Source organism: Cydia pomonella, chromosome 22, assembly GCF_033807575.1.
Source record: "Cydia pomonella isolate Wapato2018A chromosome 22, ilCydPomo1, whole genome shotgun sequence".
In the NCBI taxonomy this organism is placed as follows: Eukaryota; Metazoa; Arthropoda; class Insecta; order Lepidoptera; family Tortricidae; genus Cydia; species Cydia pomonella.
Genome location: NC_084724.1, coordinates 11250525 through 11273382, shown reverse-complemented (window position 1 = coordinate 11273382; position 22858 = coordinate 11250525). Strand labels below are relative to the sequence as shown.

At 36.5% G+C, this 22858-nt stretch overlaps 2 protein-coding genes across 2 annotated transcripts in view; one reads left to right on the top strand and one right to left on the bottom strand.

Annotated features, from left to right (window-relative positions):
- The window catches only part of LOC133530279 (inactive dipeptidyl peptidase 10-like), a 539190-nt gene that overhangs the window by 148466 nt on the left and 367866 nt on the right, over nucleotides 1–22858 (top strand). The gene's annotated exons all lie outside the window — the stretch shown is intronic.
- LOC133530289 (transmembrane protease serine 11G-like) lies at nucleotides 2794–14586 on the bottom strand. Its single transcript, XM_061868187.1, has 8 exons — nucleotides 13396–14586; nucleotides 11086–11275; nucleotides 8967–9069; nucleotides 7213–7389; nucleotides 6392–6483; nucleotides 5267–5330; nucleotides 4848–4994; nucleotides 2794–3063 (listed from the first exon to the last, which is right to left on the bottom strand). Exons 1-8 carry the CDS (start codon nucleotides 13934–13936, stop codon nucleotides 2956–2958), a joined length of 1422 nt encoding a protein of 473 aa, XP_061724171.1. The 5' UTR covers nucleotides 13937–14586; the 3' UTR covers nucleotides 2794–2955.

The following is a 22858-nucleotide window of genomic DNA, read 5'->3' as shown; positions in this document are numbered from 1 at the left end:
AGGACATTATTACACAAATTGACTAAGTCCCACAGTAAGCTCAATAAGGCTTGTGTTGAGGGTACTTAGACAACGATATATATAATATATAAATATTTATAAATACTTAAATACATAGAAAACACCCATGACTCAGGAACAAATATCCATGCTCATCACACGAATAAATGCCCTTACCAGGATTTGAACCCGGGACCATCAGCTTCGTAGGCAGGGTCACTACCCACTAGGCCAAACCGGTCGTCGGTCGGATGAATTTATCCTTGTTTTGCTTTTAATCAAATTTAAAGTTTCAAATAAAGAGGTTCTTGAATTTTTTACACACTTTTCACAAGAAAAGGAAGGGTTATCAATTCCGCTGAAGGTTTTGTATGTTTCTTAGGTACGTGATAACACAGTAAATCATAAATTGATTTTGATAAATTTTTTTGTTTGGTGAATACTCCATTAAAAAGTACCCGTTAATTTGTTCACCCTGTTCACTGTCCATTAAATGTTTGTAAAAAGGATTACCGAGTATTTTAAATGCATCTCATTTTTTTTAAATACTTAAAATACTATAATTATGAATGTATCTAGTATGAAAGAGAGTTCGATAATTTAATAGTTATTTGTTTTACAGGGGGACAATTTTTTTATTTAACCCCTTGTGCTAATATTGATACCCGAGCAAGCGGATGTAAAGTGGATCTTGAGTGTTGTGAGGGTATCAAGGCACGAGGGTTAAACAAACTTTGCGTCCGAGTGAAACACACAATTTTTCACCACGCCAACCCGAGGAAAATACTAACTGTAAAACATCAAACAAATTCTAGCCAAATGAATGAAAGTTTTGAAAAAAGTGTCATTCAAATTCATAATTTAAAAGTCAATTCTACCAGCCAAAATAAGGAAATAAAAAAATTGCACAATTGTGGATAAAACGCAAGTTTCTCATCAGTTTTTGAAGAATCAAGAGAGCGTTTATTAATCGTAGCTGGTGTTGTCAAAAAAACTTAAACACAGCGGATATTGCATTTTCCCTGTGGTTCTCCGTTATGCAATGTACAATTGTGGATCCGACCTCTCTTTCATAAATACTTTTTTCTTTTTTTTTTATACCACGAAGGTGGCAAACAAGCATACGGCCCGCCTGATGGTAAGCAATCACTGCAGCCTATGCACGCCTGCAATTCCAGTAGTGTTACATGTGCGTTGCCGGCCCTTTAAAAACCTGTACACTCCGTTTTTGAAGAACCCCATACTGTAGACCCTCGGGAAAACCTTGGAAGGGAGCTTATTCCACAGCCGGAGCGTCCGTTATTAAAAAATAAAATCAAAATAAAGTAAAATCATAAAGGAAATCGAATGACATTTTAACCCTTTAACGTTCAGACAAGTATCAGAAATTAAGGTAAATTGAACCCTGTCATTTTGAAATGAAGTTTAAAATCATTGTTATGGGGTTAAACCGTTTTGTAAAGTTGGCTTTTTATTGGTAAAGATTATTTTATTTATTTTCTTAGGACTTTATTGCGTAGACAAGAAACGCGATCTTATCCGACAATAGAGATAAACTGCATCATATTTACGCCATGCTCTTTTAAATACACGGTGCCTGTGAGCATTGCGAGAGATTTTAACAGTATATTCCTGATCATATTTAAAAACTAAGATGTCCCATAAACTTTTTTGGAATTCGCCTGATTTCTCTGAAATCACTTATAGCCACTTACAAAAAGAATACATATTTTTATTGTTACTTAGTGCAAAACGCCTTTTTGATGGTGATGTTGTCACTATGGGACCTTCACATTTAAAAAATATGGCTTCAGTCCAGTGGGACTATTTCGCCAGTATTAAAGTATTGGGAGCTTTGTACGGTTAATACATGACAGTGTTGTACGGTGATCATTATCTTCATTTTCTCCTTCTTCTTTTATAATTCGCCAGTATCAAGGTACCCTAAGCCCACCACCCTAAACCGACGAGCGTTTATGAGGAATGTCATGAAAGTGAAGGAAGCGAAAGAGGTATGTCAGGATCGTAGCAAGTGGAAATCCGTGGTTTCTGTCTACCCCTTCGGGAAATAGGCGTGATTATATGTATATGTATGTTATATGTATCAAGGTATTATGAGCTTCAGATACGACTAAAATTGTACGGTTACTAAAAAACAGCTTACGGTGATTAATCAGCACTTGTAAAGCGATAGCTGGACTTTACAAGTAGCACGTGGACTGCCGGCCGTTGACTCCAAAATGGTGTTTGAACGCGTTTCAAGATTAATTATTCATTCACTGCATACTACCACATTGGTTTACTGTATAATAAGCTATCGATATTACACTTTAAACAATATTAATAATTTATTATAAAATAAAAGTAATTAATCACGAGGCGCGACCATCAAAATGGAAATCGAACTGGAAGTCCACTATAGGACCTAGTACAAATATCCTTATTTTGACGACCGGTCTGGCCTAGTGGGTAGTGACCCTGCCTATGAAGCTGATGGTCCCGGGTTCAAATCCTGGTTCAGCATATATTTGTGTGATGAACACGGATATTTGTTTCTGAGTCATGGGTGTTTTCTATGTATTTAAGTATTTATAAATATTTATACATTATATATATATCGTTGTCTAAGTACCCTCAACACAAGCCTTATTGAGCTTACTGTGGGACTTAGTCAATTTGTGTAATAATGCTATATAATATTTATTTATTTATTGATAGATGTCAAAAACTGACAAGTTACACTTTGCAAAAAATAGGTTTTACAAAAAAAAAACATTCTCTTCGAGGTACAGGTTTACAAATAACGTTTAAATTTGATGTACATAAAATCGAAAAAAAGAACAATGTATATTGAAATTGACTTAAACTCATTATAATTTTTTTTCCATCTTTTGGCCCCAGAAATGCGTGGTTAAAATCTCTTGGGTTCCTCGTATACAATACAGTTGAAGTAATTTATATTTCTTCTTCATAAGCCAACTTCGTGGTGAGCCGTTTGAAGTTATTGGAAGGTTTGACGCCAATCGTGGACGTGCGCACGGTCAGTCGATAGTAGTCCGGCATCTAGAAACAGCATAAGATGGTCAAGTTATAGTTTAATGAAATGAAAATCTTTATTTCAGGCAACTTGTTGCCTAATAGCCTAAATACCTTAACACTAGCATACATAATAGTACATTACGATACAAGTGCGAAAAATAGGAAATTCGAAACGAGTGGCGATAAATTAAAACACGACCGAAGGGAGTGTTTTAAATGGACACGAGTTGCGAATTACCTATTCGCACATGTATCGTACAACGTTTTACAGTACATATGGCCCTTTAAATGTTCGACACAGTAACGTAATATGCTACTTCTCGCACTAGTGCTATAAAGTAGCCCCATATGTACTGTAAAATAATATTTTATACAGTCCCGATATACCTAATACAGAGCTTTTCAGTCGAGTACAGTGTTTAGGCAACGAAGCTTGCTGAGTTACTTAGTAAGGTACGAGATTGAAAAGCTTGATTATATCAGTATTGTACATATGTTACAATACTTTTTCTACGAGTTAACTAAAATAATAATATTTATACTATAAAACCTAAATAATTAATGAAAATTGGTAAGTATCTCAGTAGAAAAAATGTAGACAGACGCGCGACTCCCGTCCTGCGCCCTGCGCCCGTTTAGTATTTACTATAGAAGCGCGGCGGCACGTAATTGGTCAATTGTTTTTATAGTCGACTTGCAGCGTATCAAAATGAATCTTATAATTGAGTGGGAGCTCATTCATGAAAAGTACGAAATTGTAGTTTAGTATACGAAATCTTAATTCAATCATTACAGTCGTAGAGTAGAAAAAAAAATATTTTAAAACTAAGCACTATATATCACATTATGGTTGCGATGCATTACGCAACCCTGCAGTGTCAGGGACCCGGCCGCGGAACCGCCGGAACTTGACACCCTTCGACCAAAACTCCTCCTTGGTGAAGTCGCTAGATGTTCAGTCGGAACGCTCACCACAAAAGAATTAAAATGAACATTGTGTCTACATTCCAATATATAATAATTACATGATTCTTTGTTTGTTTGTTTAAACTTTATTGCACAAATTTACAAAAAGAGTACAAATGGCGGACTTAACGCCTTGAGGCATTCTCTACCAGTCAACCATTGGGCTAAACAGAAATAGTTAGTTTGGTGTAGGATTGTAAAGAGTTGATATGGAAATAGACACAAGTCGAGACTACTATGATACTATACTTACACAAATATATATAAATATATATGATTGTGTGTTTTTAGTTTTAAGATATATTTAATAATAATATTTACGCTAGTTTTAAAGTATTATGGTAAGTGTATAGGCTAATAGTTGTCTAAAAATAGTTTTTTTTTTTCAAAATTTTTATTGCTGTATTGCGCTTCCATTCTACATTACGCCTGAGTGCTTAGCCAACGTGCCAATCGATAACGCTCCGTAGCGTAGCATAGTCGTCTCTCTCTATCACTCTTCTATAATACTGTGACAGTGCCGGTTGCGGTTCGTTCGCTACAGAACGTTTTACGTTTGGCACATTGGCTACGCACCCTGGACCGCCAGTTGACCTGGGGGTACAGCCAAGATGTCAAACGCTTATTGAAAACTATATAAGTATCAGGATGACGGATGCGAACGAAAAATTGCGACCTACTTAAGTTTCAATTCAGATTTTTTATATGTTTGTCATTTGTCTAGGCCGTCAGCCAAGCGTCAGCCAGCTATATTCAACTTAATCAGTTGTTTTTTCTTTAAGCTTTAGCTTTTACTGTGGTGTGCCAATAAAGAGTATTTTATCTATCTATATTTAACATACCGAATCATTGACTTTCTCGATCCAGTCTGCATAGGAGCCGACCAGTGTGAACACGGTCGGAGCGTTAGTGTACCCACAGACCGTCGGCCCAAACGATATGATGCCCACCAGCTTGCCGGACAGGATGGCCGGACCCCCGGCGTCGTGCTAGAAGAGTTTTGAAAAATCGGTACAGGAATGGTGTTCAGAAATAATAGTTTATATGACTACTACATAATGAAAGGCATTAAAGTATGAGTAAAACGAGGTAAAAGCGAGTTTCATAAAAACATCACACGCCTGTTTTAATGCCTAGAGAGATACATAGTCTGTTTTATCTACACGCATAATTATTATTAACATATTAGGAACCGCATGTCATATTGTGTCAATGTAGGAAATACTTCTTGCTTAGCGTTCTTACTTTAGATGGTACTCACATCGCATGCCCCTTCTCCTGTAGTTAGTGTGCCAGCGCAGAATTGCTGCTGAGTTATAAATTTACTGCAATTGAAATTAGAACAACAATAAAAAACCAGTTTTAGTTATTTGCGGCCAATCATTTTGATGAATCTAGATAACTTATGCAGATCGCACGTTCCAGTACCGCCGACGCATCTTTCAAATGTCTGCCTTATCAAATTTTGATGGTAGTTTCTGCGACTGCCATGGTTGTCATGGGTAAAGGGGAATCAGGGTTCGATTTCGGAGAGGGAGCCTGAGAAACGGCTACCACATTCAAAGAAGGCATACGTATTTTTTGGGTTAACCTATCTGGTTTGTGTCGTGTTGTTAAAGTAATTTTTATTAGATTTCACACGTTACTGATATTTTATGTAAATACAACTTCCAATATTGCAAATTGAGTAGAGACGATATCATCGGCTAAAGTCGTAGTCCTCGTAATTCATTTTCAAGGACATTACGATTTACAACGTTAAGGGTCCTCAATAAGCTCGGTTCTGTATACAAACGTAATTTACGCTTTCAGTTTAAAACGACTAGCTTGATTGCTCTCAGACTTTATACTTACAATATTATAAGGTATAAATCTAGCCGTGTAATTAGTTTGTGTAGCTTCAGATACCATAGTTAAAAAAATGCAGCGAATTTAATTTTTCCATACAAAACGTTATATTTCGTTTGTTTTATACTCTGGAGCTATATAAACTAATTACACGATTAGATATACCACATGTTATTATATGTGCAAAGTTTCATTATAATCCAACACGTAGTTTTAAAATGAGAATGAAACCCCGTTTGTATGGGAAGGTGAAATTCGGCCGAGCTTGCCGGGAACAAATAACTCAAGATGATATTCGGATGATAACCACAGCTGCATTACTGTTGCGGCGTCGTTGGTGCCGCGGGATATAGCCGCCGTCAATAGCCTTGATAAAATGACTGACGTTCGGCACCATATTACTACCGCGAATAAGACGTTCATTCGGTGACTCATTTTAACAAAGAAATTTCAGTATTTCAACTGCAGTCGTCATCCGAATGTTACCTTTAAGTTGCAACCTCTTATCTCTTCGTATAGCGGACATTATTTGACTTACTCGCCGTAGATTTCTTTGCAGAAAGAGTTCGGGTAGACGGGCAAAAATTTGCGCTGTAGAAATACTGGCTCGTATGCGAGGCGGTTGGACATCTGTGGATGTGTTTTACTTCAGTTTATGCTTAGAAGGTAACCGAGCAGATCAATGGCCTGATGGTAAGCGATTACCGTCGCCCATGGACACCCGCAACACCAGAGGGCTTGTAAATGTGAGTGTGGTGTTAGTATAATGTAGGTAGGTTGTACCATCGCCCACACTTATTACAAAAGACTTAAGGTCCAATGGATGGAAAGTTAAGAGTGTCGCTGTTTGTATGCTTTAAATCTTATACTTTTTTGAAACATCTGGTATCTGAATCAGTTAATATTTGGAGTACGTCCGTAATTCCCATGACTAACATAAAGCTGATCTGTAGATACAGTCGAAAGGTAGGTAGTTAAAGGATCGTCCCGATGAAAAACCACAAGCATATCAAGCTTAAGCTGAAGCCAGCAATAAAAGTATGTGTCACAAAAAATCATTCAATAACTTGAACCAAAGTAACGTATCTGTTCGTCACAATAATTTCACCTATTTACTGGTTTCATAACTCGACCGAAACGAAACAAAATGTAGGAACTATGCGTTCTTATTCTTGCCACATCTCCATTTCACATTACAAGTCCCCTTTACGTACCCATTCGTAAACATGCTAAGACATATAACAGCTGTATTGTGACCACGTAAGAGTCACTGTGAATGATGCATTAGACCCGGAACTTAGCTCCTCCATATTGAATAGCGGCACTAGATTTTAATGGCTGGGCTGAGGCACGTCTTACCCTAGTAACACCCCACCCTAACACCAGCACTTCAGAGGCGGCGGGGTTGTGGTCGAAGTGCGAGATGTCGATGATCTTCGGCACGCGGTGGTGGTTGAAGGCGATGCGGTACCGCAGGCGGATGACGGCGATGTTGTCCGCCAGTGTGCGCGGGTTGTAGGTCGGGTGGAAGTAGACCTGGAAACAATCAGGGGCATTCCACCAAAGACAATATAGATTAAAGATAGAATATATATTGTGATATTTGTAAGAATAATATTAATATCATAGTATGCATGCAGCATCGAAATGTATTTAATCGTGCCACCTATATACACCTATGTTGAACAAATAAAATTCTGATTTTGATTCTGATTCTGTAGACCCGTTCCCAGCTAAGGGTGTTCCAGCTACCGCTGCTGGAATGCACGAGCGTGGGCTTCTAGCAGAAAAGGATGTGATATTTCGGCTGTTTCGTGCTAACAAGAACATCATTTTTTATGTTTTTCCAAATAATCTATTTTGACGGTCGGGTAACTACGGAACCCTACACTGAGCATGGGCCGACATACTCTTGGCCGATTTTTTAAAATATTTCCGTGAATATGCTACAGTCGGATTAAAAGTTAATCCCAACCTATATTTGCCTTCAAAGGATAAAAAACATACATAAGAGCTTTCGATCAATCTAATTAATACTAACCTTCGGTCTGCGAGACACAGTGACGATAGTCATCAATAACTTTTACTTATACGAGTACATTTGTATTTTTTGTTGCAGGTAAGTCAATACCATGAATTTGTCAACAAACTGTAAGTATTGAAATCTGAATAATATGTAACTTACTCATTCGAAGGAGAATGACCAGGAGAGTGGTAAGGTTGATCGATCAGAGCTAGATGAGGTAACGAAGCGGTGTGCAAAAATTAACCAATAGTACTATATCTATTGCAAATAAAGATTTATGATTATGATTATGAAACATCCATGAACGCTCGGATAATTTTCGTTAAATATTACTTTAACCTACTTCATAGAAAAATAATGAGTCACTTTCAGATGAGAAATGAAAAATCTGTAATAGGGTAGCCAATATGCCAATCTTTTGCGCTACGTGGTAGACCGCGAGTCAGGAACAGATTTCCATGATCAATCGCTTCCCGGGCGAAAACTCGTATCGTATAGTGGTTTGCGGATATGTATGATGAGCCCTCGAGGACGTCAGGTGCCGCTCCGTTGATGGGTTGAGCAACGGCAGCCACCGAAACATGTAACAAAAAAATTGTCATCGCCTCCCGTTTGATACTTTGTCAGATGATAGTTCAGATGTTATAGTTACTTTAAAAAATCGCTGGCCGGTTATATCGCGGTGATAAGAACGTCAGCTGGTCGCATAAACATGTTAAAAATAAGCGCTTTACCTAAACTTGGCATGTCCATTTCATCAGGTAAAACGCTGAAACGGATTACGCATTTACACATTACGCATAACTTTGCGGACGTAAAGTGGTAAGGCGCGTATTTTTTACATGTTCATTTTACAGCTGACGGTCTTTCCACCGCGATACAACCGGCTCCCGGTTTTATTTTATTTAAAACAGCATCTAAACTATCATCTGGCAAAGTATCAGCCGGGAGGCGATGACTGACGAAATATGCTCCTGGCCCAAAACGCAATTGTCACCGGCGCACTAATATGGAAGAGTGGAAGAGATAAACAAATCGTTTCGTTTTCGTAGCCCTAAGGCACCCAGAAGCATTCTATATTTCTTACCTCAAGTGCGTCGACAAGTTCGCCGCTGATCCTGCTGTGGTTGCTGCCTATGCGCACTTGAAGCACGCGAGGGTTTTCTCGGAAGAATCGGTTGTTGTGCATACTGTGGAAAAAATTAATTGTGATAGATATTATTGAATTTTAAATTTACTTCTGACAACAATAGTCTGGTTTTTTATTTACTGAGTCATATTTAATAAGGTGTCCGCATTCTTTTAGCTTTATATAATGATAATTATATATGTTTTATATTTTATTTTAATAGTGTGTGTAAATATTTAGGTTGTATTATAATTTTGACCTATTTTAGTTTTCTTTAACCCATGAACATTATTTGTTATTGTGTTAATTATGTTGCCTTCCCTAAAATAAATTTATCATTTTAGAATGATACGTATGGCACTGTACTGTACCCCTAGTGTAACTAAATTCGATTTTGAAACTTGACGTACGCGTTTGCGTTTAGTCTCATTTTGTATTGGATTTAGGAAGAGCGCGCCAAGCGGGACGTTTTGGAACCTCAAAATCCTATACAAAATGAGACTTAACGCAAACGCGTTCGTCACGTTATGATGTCGATCAAAGTTACACTAGGGGTACTGATATATTATATTATATTATATTGTAGTACCGTGAAAATACAATACACAATAAACAACAATGCATACCCTAATTAAACTTTCAAATTAGCTGCAAGTTTTTTTAATAAACCTATTTAATTTTTTTTGGAGATTTAATTTACTATACACATAAAACAAGCTCAAAAAGTTACATTAAACCATTACAGTCGAGATAAAGTGAGCAAAAAGCTAACAAATGTAGAGGACGTCTCCGGGCGTTTGCCAAAGTCGAAATAAGATTGGTTCGTCTCTTGAGAGCTTTTTTACGAAACCACCTCCAAGAAGTAAGCTAAACTTTCCAGCTTAGACCTTAATTAACTTGGTACTTCATCAGATTAAAATTTTATTATTCAGTGGACAAAGTTTAGCTTGTGCCTCGTTAGTATTCATGGGATATAGAATCAACGTTATTATTAAAATGTTGTCAATCTAGTTCGTAAATTATTTTTACTACGGGAGCGATAACAACTTGGTGTTTGATTGAAAATAAATAATGGGATCATAAATAGAATTGTGCGATCGGTGGTTGAGTCAAATACTATTATTGTTTATCTAAAATACATGAAATAAATAATGCAATTGAATAGACATTCAATTCAAACCAATTTTGACATAGATAGAATACTCTTTATTGGCACACCTCAGTAAAAAATACAGCTTAAAGAAAAACAATTGATTAGTGATAGAGGCAGACAACAGGCGTTTTTATCGCTAAAGAGCGATCTCTTCCAGATAACTTTTGGATAGCGGAAACACAAACAATTAATCAAAAAGAGTAGGTGTTGCAAAAAAGTACGTTATGAAGCCTACTTTCATACACACAATTTAGGTCAATAAACATACACGTATATAAGAAAATAAAATAGACATACAAATGCATACACATAATAAATATATCAGACACAAACAAAACCAATTACAGAACAAACTGTGTAGCGTCTAAGTAGTTTTCTGACAGTCTGTAGCTGATCTACATCAAACTGTACTTAGTTCAGTTTTACACTGTGATCATTTATTTCTGCTCTAAATAGTGACTGGTTAACAGAACTGATGCCGCGTTAGGGAAGGAGACAATTGTGTGAGACCTGTTACCGCACAACGCAAACTATGGCATAAATTTCATTTTCTATCAGTGTGATTGCATCAAATAAAGGAAATATAGGATTTGAACTCCGTTGCTGGATGCCAGACCATCAATATCTCTAGCATCTCTCGATGATGTCTCGTAGAGAGGCGAACCACGTGTCGAGTTTTGTTGAGATTTGCGATAGTAATTTGTGTTAATTTTCACGGTGGGAGGGTGTGAGCATTAATTGTAGCTAAAACATACGCAAGTTAGTATAACGGGTTGGCACTGATTGTCTAGCACGTTATTTTAAAGAAGTGTTTTTGTTTTAACTAAGTGATAAGGATTATCGCAAATTAGAGTCTGATTCGATTGCTAATTAACTATGCTTACGCTGTGCGCGGCATCAATAGAATCGTCGTATACCACTTACAGTTGCAAGCAAGCCGCCGACGTCAACACCAGGTCGTGCCAGTACAGCACCCCGCCGCACCAGAACCGACCCATGATGTGAATGGAAGCCATGAATGGGTACTTCTGGATGACGGTGCGTTCGCCTTTGTAGATACGTCGTCCGGAATGGCTGTGGTACTCTTTTAGGTCTTCTAGTTCTGGTTTTGGATCTGCGAACAGTCCGTTTACTGTAGATATAAGTCGTTCTGACTATGGCTTACATATAGCTTACCAAAACTATACTGTATATCATCAATAGTAGTGGATAAAACAACGCGACAAAAGTATCTGCCGCCCTGGATAACTTTTCTTAATAGAGATAAATCTCTACAGTTAGAATTTAAAAGTATCTATTACAGTCTAATTGTTCAAGATAAAGAGACGTATCTCTTTGTGATAGGCTATTTGAGATAGATACTTTTGACGCAAAAACCATTTTAACACTCTAGGGAATGCAACAAATGGGTCAAACTGAGAACCTCCTTTTTTAAGGCGGTTAAAAATAGGCTGCAAGTCCAGCTAAACCTGCATAAAGTGACACGCTTTGAGCAAGTGTTATAAAATGAAGCAATGGTAACAAAAGTCTGCGCTTTACGGGTGCATCGTCAAGCATGGTTCAAATATAGCTTATCATGTCTGGCACTTAAATATTCATGAGTTACAAGCGATAAAGTGACAAATGTGACATATGTCAAAATTACATACAAGAGATAAAATAAAATATCAGCACTAGTGTGGGAATAAGCACTTTCCGTGCCTAGGCATGTCGAAAATTTATACCGCCATATGTACTGTAAAACTTTGTACTTTACACATGCGAATAAACAATTCGTAACTCGTGTTGATTTAAAACACTCCCTTCGGTTTTTTAGGGTTCCGTACCCAAAGGGTAAAACGGGACCCTATTACTAAGACTCCGCTGTCCGTCCGTCCGTCCATCCGTCCGTCTATCACCAAGCTGTATCTCATGAACCGTGATAGCTGACAGTTGAAATTCTCACAGATGTATTTCTGTTGCCGCTATAACAACAAATACTAAAAAGTACGGAACCCTCGGTGGGCGAGTCCGACTCGCACTTGTCCGATTTTTAAATTTATCACCACTTGTTGCGAATTTCCTACTTTCCGAGATTGTATCGTAAATAACATAATACTGATGATTATGGCTGACTAGGTGGTTGGCATGAGACGTAGAACTCATACTAATCCATACTTAATAATACAAATAAAACCGTAATATTATACATACGAAAGTAACTCTGTCTGTCTATCTAAAGAGATCTTCTTTAATCGCCGGATCGATTTAGATGACATTTTGTATGGGCATAGTCTGAGTACCAGGGAAGGATATAATTAATATATGATAGTTCATATCTCAGAGGGCGAACGCAGGGTGGAATTTACTATGGAAGTGGTAGGGAGACTTTCCAACAATAAGACTTCTATTGCCTTGTTGCTTTCTGATGTGTTAAGAGTAGTCAATTACTAATATGGAGTGGCCAATAACTATAGCAGTCAACCTATATGGAAATACTAATTCTATGTAGACAATTTCGTCGGCAGAAGCTAGTACTGGTATACGACAATTCTTATTAATCTCTGAATCTCATGTAGAGACACACACTCAAAGTTTCTCACAAATGCGTCTATTTATACAGCTCCGTAATCAAACAAGGAATGTACGGGTCCTAAAAACAAGAAGCATCCATTGGCAAAAGTTCGGATAACATCAATATTGGCCAATCGAGTTCCACGAGATATGTCTTTGTCAATTACAACTTCAAAGGCAACTCGGCTGTTGTAATTCTTATCGTATTGTAAAAAGTTACTGGAAAACGTGCCTTTCTCAGTAATTTTTTGTTGAAATATTACTCTAAATGGACAAATAAAAATGATTTGTGAACTGGCTAACGAAAATTTTGATAATAACAAAAATAAGTAAACATAAGTTTTAATTGGATAAAGTATGTATTTTAAATACGATATTTTAATTGGAATTTATCAAAAGAGCAATTAAAATGGTAATTTTGCATGGAAATTTACAGAACTCATTTAACTTTCATAATTATTATTTAGTAAATTAAATACTTGCGCCTAACGTCCTAATCGTACATAGGTTGAATATAAAATCCGATGGGAATTCTTTATTTGATCAAACATACTCTGAACTATCATCCGGGACGGACAAATATTGCTTTAGAAAACAATAACTCCTATAGTTTTTTTCCCTTTGCTTAGCGGCCAAAATGAATGTTTGTCTTATCCTCATCAAAGATTGAGTTGGACTCACCCCAGTAAATATTGGTTAAATTATCTTCATCGAACTTATGTTCATCCTTTAGCTTTTCTCCTAACATTTTATCGGCTACCTCTTCTATTATTTCCTCGTCAAGTCCTGGTACTTCCTCTTTCATATTCATTGACCTTCTAAACGATTGTACAATTTTGGCAGGGTTTTTTTCAAAAACGATTTTTAAAATATCATCTCGATTCATTTTTTCTTTCAATTTTAAATAGAGATTTTTAGGTTCTTCGTTTAACTGTAATAGTCTGAATCCATCATTATCATTTAGAGCTTCATAGAAATTGGTTTCGTTTAATGTAGTGTCTCTGCTTTCATTTAACAACAATTCTGCCATTTTTTCTTTATCAACAACATATTTGTTTATCGTCTTTAATTTTCCTCTTAATTCGTTCAGTTTTGGATTGTCTGCTGCATGTAAATCTAGAATATCCACTAAGTTGCTAGCTATATTACTAACAGATGATTCTTTATACATATCGCCAGTAGCCAGAGCACATGAAAAATATAGTACTGTAAATATCAACATCTTAGCCAAGTTAGTCGTATTGCAGCTGAGCTAGTATTTTTATTTGATTTTGAAATAATGTATCGATAAAGTTTTATGAGTTTGTTATCGGTCGTTTCTTTCTATTATTCAGAGCTTACTTAAAGTGAGTACACAAAAATGATAATATTTAAGCAATCTAATATGTATTATAGGACGATTTATGATCGATATTCTCAGCATTTGTATAGTAACAGATGATGTAGGTGGTAAACTCATTAAAATGATCAGATTTATGATATAATTTAGGTCTAAACCTGGGCAGAAAGTAGCTATCATTCTGGAACTAGATGAACAAATTTATTCTGTTTAGCTGTAATTGTATCATGTGTTTATTTTAATGTTTTTGTCATGTTTATACTATTATCCCACATATATACCCCCCACATATATTATTCTGTTGGGTCCCACAGGTTGTAAGGCGTCACGGTAGACCTCGTCGGATGGCGGGACGAACTTGATGCCTTCGACAGAGACTGGTGGGAGACTTCCGAGGATAGGGACACGAGGAAGAATAAGAGGGAGGCCTTTGCCCAGCAGTGGGACAGTATGGGCTCATAAAAAAATTAATAATAACAAAATAAAATGGAAAACTGTTTTATTAGGCAGGCGTCCGGTTTTTTATCCCATAGCCCAGTCCATCGCTTTCACCCAATAGCCCAGTTCATTTTAGATTCCATCAACCCTCAAATAGTCCTTACACCCTGGCGGGTGCTGCCTCTGCGTGCGTCCCATGACACGGGCAAGGGCAACATCCGCTAGGTGTACCCCTTACATTTCATTAAAGTGTCAAAAGGGCCTCTACGTGTTGGCTTCGGCTCCGCGCACGCCTCCCAAAGGTCCGGAGCACCATTGTTCCGTGATGGGAAAGACATACAAATAATAATAATACTATTATATTTATTGGAATTCTAGCTTCATTCATTACGTAATTTATTTATGATGCTATTATCATAAATAAATTACGATCATAATAATCATAATAATTTCACTGCCACATTACTATTTGATCAACAATTTAAAAGCCTTCTGGCCTCCCATTAGCCGTTCATCATCGATAAGTTGATTACTTAATACTACATTATAAATTCAAATGTTTTGAACGTTGGCGTTCGACAGCGACTATTCAATTCGGTAATAAATTTAATTTGCAGATCCATTAGCGATAATAAAGACATTCACAAGTCAAATTTATTAAACAAAGTTGGATAATAATTTTCAGTAGGTAATCAGTGAAATTGGATCCTTTCACAAATTTGCTGTCCTATCGGTCTCTTGTACCTTCGATGGATTATCACCAACAACGAATCGCTTTAGGTCTTCGTTCTAAGTTTTGAGAGAAACGTTTTAAAAGTTACTTATGGATATAACTAGAAGTACAATGAGAAAATATTCTGAAGATGTCAATGCAATAACAAACCCACACGCTCCGCTTCATAAAGCACTAGCTTCTACCCGCAACTTAAACGACAGCGGTTTAAGGATGAAGACGTAACGGGTAGAGATACAAACAGACAGAGTTTCTTTCACATTTATAATACTCCGTGAGCTGTAGACTGTAGACTTGCGATAAGATTGAAATGCTTAAAACATGTAAGAACAAAAAAAATACTTACTTCGGTGAGCCATTTTCACAGCGTACTCACAACGGTCTTAAGTGCCATAGGCCGTAATGACACTTAAGTCCTTTATGCTAATTTCCGCCATTTTCCAAAAAACAAAAGGACAGCTAAATAAAATGTAGCTACTGAACCTGCTTACAAAATTTCACGAGATTCAGATGAGAATTGCGACCTGTAGTGGAGAACATCGAATAGCATCATACGAAATCAAATTGCCCGAGTCAAAACGTAGACCTTCGCTAACACTTCGGTCAATTAGTAGGGATTACGGGCGCCACGAGCCACACCATTCTACCGTATCCCACAACAACTTACAGGTAGCACCCGTAGAAGTAATATTTTGACTGTACTTATTTATAAGTTGTGTATAAAGGTAAACACAGCTGATACAGGCGGACGTGCTGTCGTACCTACTGAACTAGTACGGAAGCCACAATATGATCTGACTGGAATTCGTAGTTATATGCTCTAAAAAGTAGTTCTTTGGGTCCCATGAACCCTTAGGTTATAGCTTAATCTAGATTACTGATGGTCTGGGCGGCTCTTAATCTTTAGCACTAGTGCTCTAGAAAATTAGTTTTTTCCGCCTCCTCATAATCTATCATACACTTTCGGTTGAGCCATTTTTTCCCCTACTCAATTTCACCAGTGATGGATGTCCGGAAATACGAGCCGACGGCAGTGTCCGTCTTATCACATTTTATCTTTATCTTTAATATCTCCGAGAGCTTTGATGTCGAAGTTCAAGGATAATTGTATCCTCCGGAGTTGAAATTTTTAAGTGGCCTCTGTATTGTTATGCAGAATGTCTTAAGATGATTTTTAAAGATTGTTTTTTGTAGCTTCCTAAATGTGTAGCTACTGGCAGAGCCTGTGTGGAATTCGGCATGTATACTGTTTCCTGCCTACATTTATTTTAAAAAGTTTTTTGTATATTAGTGAAAAGGTATCAGACAGACAAATGGAAATTGCTTTCGTCTTATGATGATTATGAATTGTTTATTAATGTTTATGATTAAGAAATGATTGTCACACAATCGTTTCTAAATAACGAATAGTCATCACTTTATTCAATATACAACGGTTTTTCGATTTAAAATTATAATCAATTTGAATAATGTTTCTTTCTTTTTAGTCTTCTGAATCAACCTGTACCTTACCGTAAGTAATAAGCCTTTTATTGTTATGGGTGTGGTGAGAAACAGTTTTAGAATCTTCACAATGCTGACACCAACTAAGACATCAATTATATTACTCAAGCTGGTGGAATACCGTGATTCGTCAGTTCTAGTAAAATATCTTATATTTGCGTTCGTATTTCCCATGGAACTTGCGCTCTGTAAATAGAGCCCTTTTTGTTGACATTGTCTGACGTGACCCATATTCAACCACCGTGTCGCCTATCCAATTATTGGGGCATACTTGCATAAACACTTCCCCGTGATACCGAGAGCCGGAGTGTAAACTGATTGGCAAGGACATCGAATATTAAAATGTTTTTCTCAGCTGCAATATTTTAATTAAAAAAAAATATGCTTATGTACTTATAATCTACTGAAAAATTGTTGATTTTGTTGAAAGTGCGTGCACGTAATACCTTAGATGATGTGTAGTGTCCTTAAATCTTTATACTTATCAAAAATTACATCAAATACATTGAATTACATTTAAAGATCATACAAATATTGCTAGTTTAATAGCATAGTAAGAAGTTAGCACAACTTTGTTTCCTTATTATAATTTTCTGTTTCGAAACAATTTGCAGAGTGACAACATTGGTCATTCAATTACTTTCCAGCTAACTTCTACCGCCATCTAGCGAAGAGTAGCGACACCCTGCAAGAGAGCGCCATCTGCCGGCGAGCGGCGTTCACGTATTTCCTGAAAGCTAGTCTTCAGAAGGTTACGCTGTAGTTAGTGCAAATAAAATCAGGTGGCGCTGTAGAAGTGTAAAAGTTTCATAAATGTATTGCTACTATTTGTATATATATCGAACAGATAAGGAAAGTGGCTCAGCATGTTTTCATTGAAATAGTTGAGATTTTATCGCGTTTTCAAGTTTTTTTTAAAGCATGCGGCCCGCCTGACCTTTATTATATACCGCAGCCTATGGGCGCTCGCAACTCTAGTACCATTAGACATGCGTTGTCGACTCTACAACCCTACAAGAATTTCTCCTTCGGAGCATTGGAAACTTATCATCAGAAACACAGCTCTACATACTTACAAAGTGGAAGTGCTATTATAACTGTCATCTTCTTTGAGGTGGAGGTACTTCCCCAGTAGGGATGCTCCAGATTCCTGTGCCCTACCTCTTCTTTCTCTGGAAATACACAGGTCCGGATAGTGACGTTACATACACACTTACCATTTCATCAATTTGTCAGGATTCACCTAGTACAATATATGCAATAAACAAACGTTGGTTTACTTAACTAAAAAGTACAACATTATGTTTGATCTATATTTCACATTAACTTATTTGAATCACGTTGAATATATATGTCTTCACCACGGAATGAATGGTGCGCGCTCCCTGTTGTCAGTGATAAAATAAACTAATTGCTAGGTGTGCACCAATGCAACGTTTTTATTAAATTTAGAATTGAAACAGCGTACTATTTTATGCGTATTATTAATGCAAAAACGAATAAGGTTAGTGGCCTTGTGACATGTAGAATTCGTAAGTCCATTCACAATTTTGAAAAGAAAAAATGTATAAACTGAATTCTGAAGAAATTGTTTACCAGTTTAAATTTTTTTTTTTTAGATAAATGCGATCCGTCGAAGAAACCATCTGGACAACCGGACAGACATACGAAACTATTTCTGCCCAAGCTGAAACGAAGACGTGTACACGCTTCGTTCCTGCTAGGTCAATAAATAAGAAAGCAAAGGAAAAATACTGAAAGTGCATAATTCATGTTATAAATGTCGTCGCTACAACTAAGATAAAAGAAAACACAGTACACAGTACCTACTTTGTAGAAAGACAGATATCGTATAGAGAAGTTTGTGGCTAAAAAATGCATAAAATATAAACTTTCCTTCTTTAGTTGGTTGTTAACCAAGTGATTAAAGGCACTCATTTCTCCCGAGGTAGTTTGGCCAATAGTCTGAGGCTGATATAATGCCTTCCTTTTGAGTAAAACACCCTACTTTTCATTTCGAATACCAGGAAAATAAAATACTTTTTTTTTTAATATGACTAAGTATATTTTATACCACTTTGTGGCGTTTGGAGTCGAGACACTAGGGCCGTGGGGTCCAAGCGCCAAGATACTATTGAAGGATATGAGTAAAAGGCTCATAGACTCTACCGGTGACCAGAGAGCTGGCAGCTTTCTCTCGCAGCGCATAAGTATTGCCATTCAGCGAGGGAATGCTGCCAGCATCTTTGGCACAATGCCGCGGGGGCCTTATTTAGATATATTTTAATTTAGATTAGTTTTTACCATTTTGTTTTATTATATGCTGTATGTTTCCCATTAAATGTTAATACATAAAAAAAAAAAAAAAAATTATTTTATTTGAATAATGATGATGAAATGGATATTCCAATGTATGTACTTCCTTTGTTGTTTTTTTATTTATTTTATTTGTTTGACATTTAGAATTTATTCTAGAAACATTCTAGACTAGTACTTTTTATACAATTGTTTTTTTTTATGTTTGATGATATACTGTGAAATTCTTAGTATTAAATTTGATCTGTATTATAAGTTCTGATCTGTATTAAACTATTTTTCATAAGTACCATTTCTTGAGGGTACTTTCAATTATGGAATAGCGAGTTAAATATCAGAGTGGAAATTTTATAAAAATTCCAATTGCTAATCGTAAAAAAAGAAAAAAACTTTGAATGTAAAATGCGCTAATGCACAAACGTAAAACTTTCTGAACACTTTAAAGAACAACAATGACCTTCTTTTGGAGCATGAGAAATCGAAAATATATATAACATCTTAATGAACCTTTTTGTCTAGCTCGGGCTGCTATAATTATAAATTTAGATTAAGTTGGAAACAAACTAGTCGCATGTGCGAAGCCTCGCAGTTCTGTTGCAGTTTGCAAGGCAAACTCACTCACAGCTCGGCAACCACCAACCAACCAACTTTTTTTGGATAAATAAATTAAATTAAAAAAAAAAAAAAAAACAGTTTGAAGCGGTGACGTGTGGACTTCAGACATACATACATAGTAGTGAGGAAAGGAGGCAGGGAAATGAAGCGCCCATTTCCTCGCGGAATGAAATTCCATTTTCATGTTTACCTACAAAAAAGAGATACGATAACGATAAGTTCTGGTTTAGATAACTTCTCATTTAGATATCACTTGTATGTCGTATAATTGACTTTGAGCTCGATTCGGGCAACCAATGTCACTTTGACGTTAGAAATATCGAAGATAGATCTTACTGGGATCACAGCGGAATCGAAATAAACGTCAATTTTGACATGTCGTTTAGTTATCTATCTTTTAAAGATCTTAAACGTGTCTTAATCATTCTTCGAATCAGGCCATAACTGTTGTAGAACACTCGGTTGAAACAATGTATATTATTATTGATAAGCTTTGTATATTATTGATTAGCAAATACAAAAATTTTTTTTGGAAAATATTAACTATAGTAACTGCTCACAAAATTTCACAAATAATGCAACTTACACGCAGAGAAAACAACTAAACATAACTAATGGCTCAGCGATCCAAAAAGAATCTTGGCCTCCGAAACGAGAGAACGCCACCTGTCCCGATCCAGCGCGGTTTCCTGCCATGAATTGGCATTCAGCCGACGCAGGTCCGCCTCCACGACATCACACCAGCGGTACCTGGGGCGCCCGATCGGTCGACGGCCGGTTGGTCGCCTCAAGTACGCAAAACAACAACACAAACATAAGAAACATTTTTGTACAAGCTGAAACTGATACGCTTAGCTCTAGCTTCACACTCGCTTAGTCAATCAAAAATATGAAATTCAAGTGCAAAAAAAGTACAAAAAGTATTTTCCCCATACACGTCTGGGAATCGAACCCGGATCGTCGCTGTTTCCATCTGTTTCTAAGCGGCCGTTTGCCAACTGCACCACTATAGGCTACCTATTCTTGACAAAGAATTTAAAGAAAAAAGGGCCGTGCCGGAAAAATATTATTTTTTCGCATAAGCAGCCAAACGTCCGATAAGAAACTTCATTCCAATAAATCACCTTAAGGTTATGTTTAATAAGTTTATATTTTGCTTGGTTTTTTGCTGCGATCCTTCTTTTATCTTTTTGACTTTGTCGTGGTTGTAACTACCTCTAAATATATACTACGTTAGAGAGGTTTTACTACCTATATACTACGTTAACTTAGGTAACAACTTATACCTGGTGTGGCTTGTAACATGAGCAATAAACTAAACTCTAGGCTGTACTCCTCAAACTGATCAACATTTTGTACAGCGACTTATAAAAATAACCTTAAAATAACTTATGTTTTGATTTTTAGTACACTTTCAAGGTTTCGCAATGTATTGCTAGAAGATATATACTTACTAGAAAACTCCAACCTTTACAATTGAACACTGTATTATTAACAAATAGAACATTTTTAATTTTTTCTTTGCAAATGTTGTTATGTTTAAGAGCGGCTTGCGACCTCATTACGAGTATTAGGAGGCAAGATGAGAAGACGTGCTAATAGAAACCAATACTTGTTATTTAGATATTACGTAACAAAAGGTACACAATTTCATCGACTAAATCTATCAATTTGACATTTTTGCGACTAAAATACACTAAAAATAATATTTAGGTACTTTATATGAGAATGAAAAAATCTAAAATTTACATATATTTTAAATTATTTTGAACAAACGTTTTATCGTTTGAGGAGTAGATTGTACTAAACATAGATGCTCCTGAACATAGATCTATATCTAAAACATAGATTGTACTAAACATAGATTCTCCTGTAGGAGATACCCGGTATGTTAAACTACCAAGACAAATCTGCATTCATTAGATGCTAGCGTTAAATTCGTTGGAAGTTGAACAAGTAAGTATTTACTTTTAGTTTGAAACCAGGTCTTACTTGGTGCGCTATGTTTTGCAATCAATGGAAGGATTGCTGTGTGATAATACGAATTGTACCTATTTATTTTTATGGTGCAGATTTTCTTCTTAGATAATACAATACAATACAAATCCTCTTTATTGCACAACCTCTGAAAAAATGTACATGGAAACACATAAAACACATAAACAACAGGCGGCCTTATCGCTACAGAGCGATCTCTTCCAGACAACCTTTAGGTAGTGGAGAAATGAAACATAAACTAATTAGGAGGTGCAAAGAAACTAAATAGCAAACTAAATTAAAACTAAAATACCCTTAAAATTTAAGTCTACAACAGTAAGACAATACATATATATACATACTACTTACATAATTATATACCTACATATATACATATATACAATACTATATAATTCTTGCCAAAAGTGATAATCAGTAACGCGGACAGAAACACTAAGGAAGGGACGAGGGAGGTGAAAATAGGGAGGGAGGAGGCGTGCATGAACTGTGGGAGGCAGCACAGGAGCTGTCAGATTTTTGGCGCGAAGCGTAAATGTGAGGTTTATTGTTCCGATGTAGCGCACAAGATGGCAGAACCTACTATGCACAAGAAAACACTTGACGTGTAAATGTGCATGTTTATGGTTCCGATTCAGACCACAAGATGGCAGACCCTCTAACGCGCACGGTCCCTATAGCAAGGGATTGAGCGCCTCTTAGTTCGACAGGAAGAGAAGATATGTACCTACACCCACTGTTGGTATGCAAAGTATTTTAGCTATGTTCACAAGGAATGTTACGTGAATGTACACATTTATAATATATCTATAGGTATCATTAGATTTCAACGTGCCTCCTTGAGTTTACCAAAGGTATTTAATTTTCCTCCGAATAAATTTAATCAAATCAAAGATAAAACATCAATTAACCTTCAAATAATAGGTAAGGTTATTTTACGAAAGACTAATTAACATCCGACCCAAGTCACAAAATTGTAAATTATTACCTTAAATTCTGGCTGTCATATTTAGAACAATAGTTCAGTGTAAAAACAACTTTACGGTGTTTGAATTGAGTTGACTTTTTAATGTTATTTGAATTTCGTTGGAACGTTAATAGTATTTTATGCAACAGTTGTATAAGAAGGGTCAAAAAAGGCGAGTGGCGTGAGTTACAATGTGAGCCGGAGCCGAAGGCGTAGGCGAACATTGTAAAGGAATACG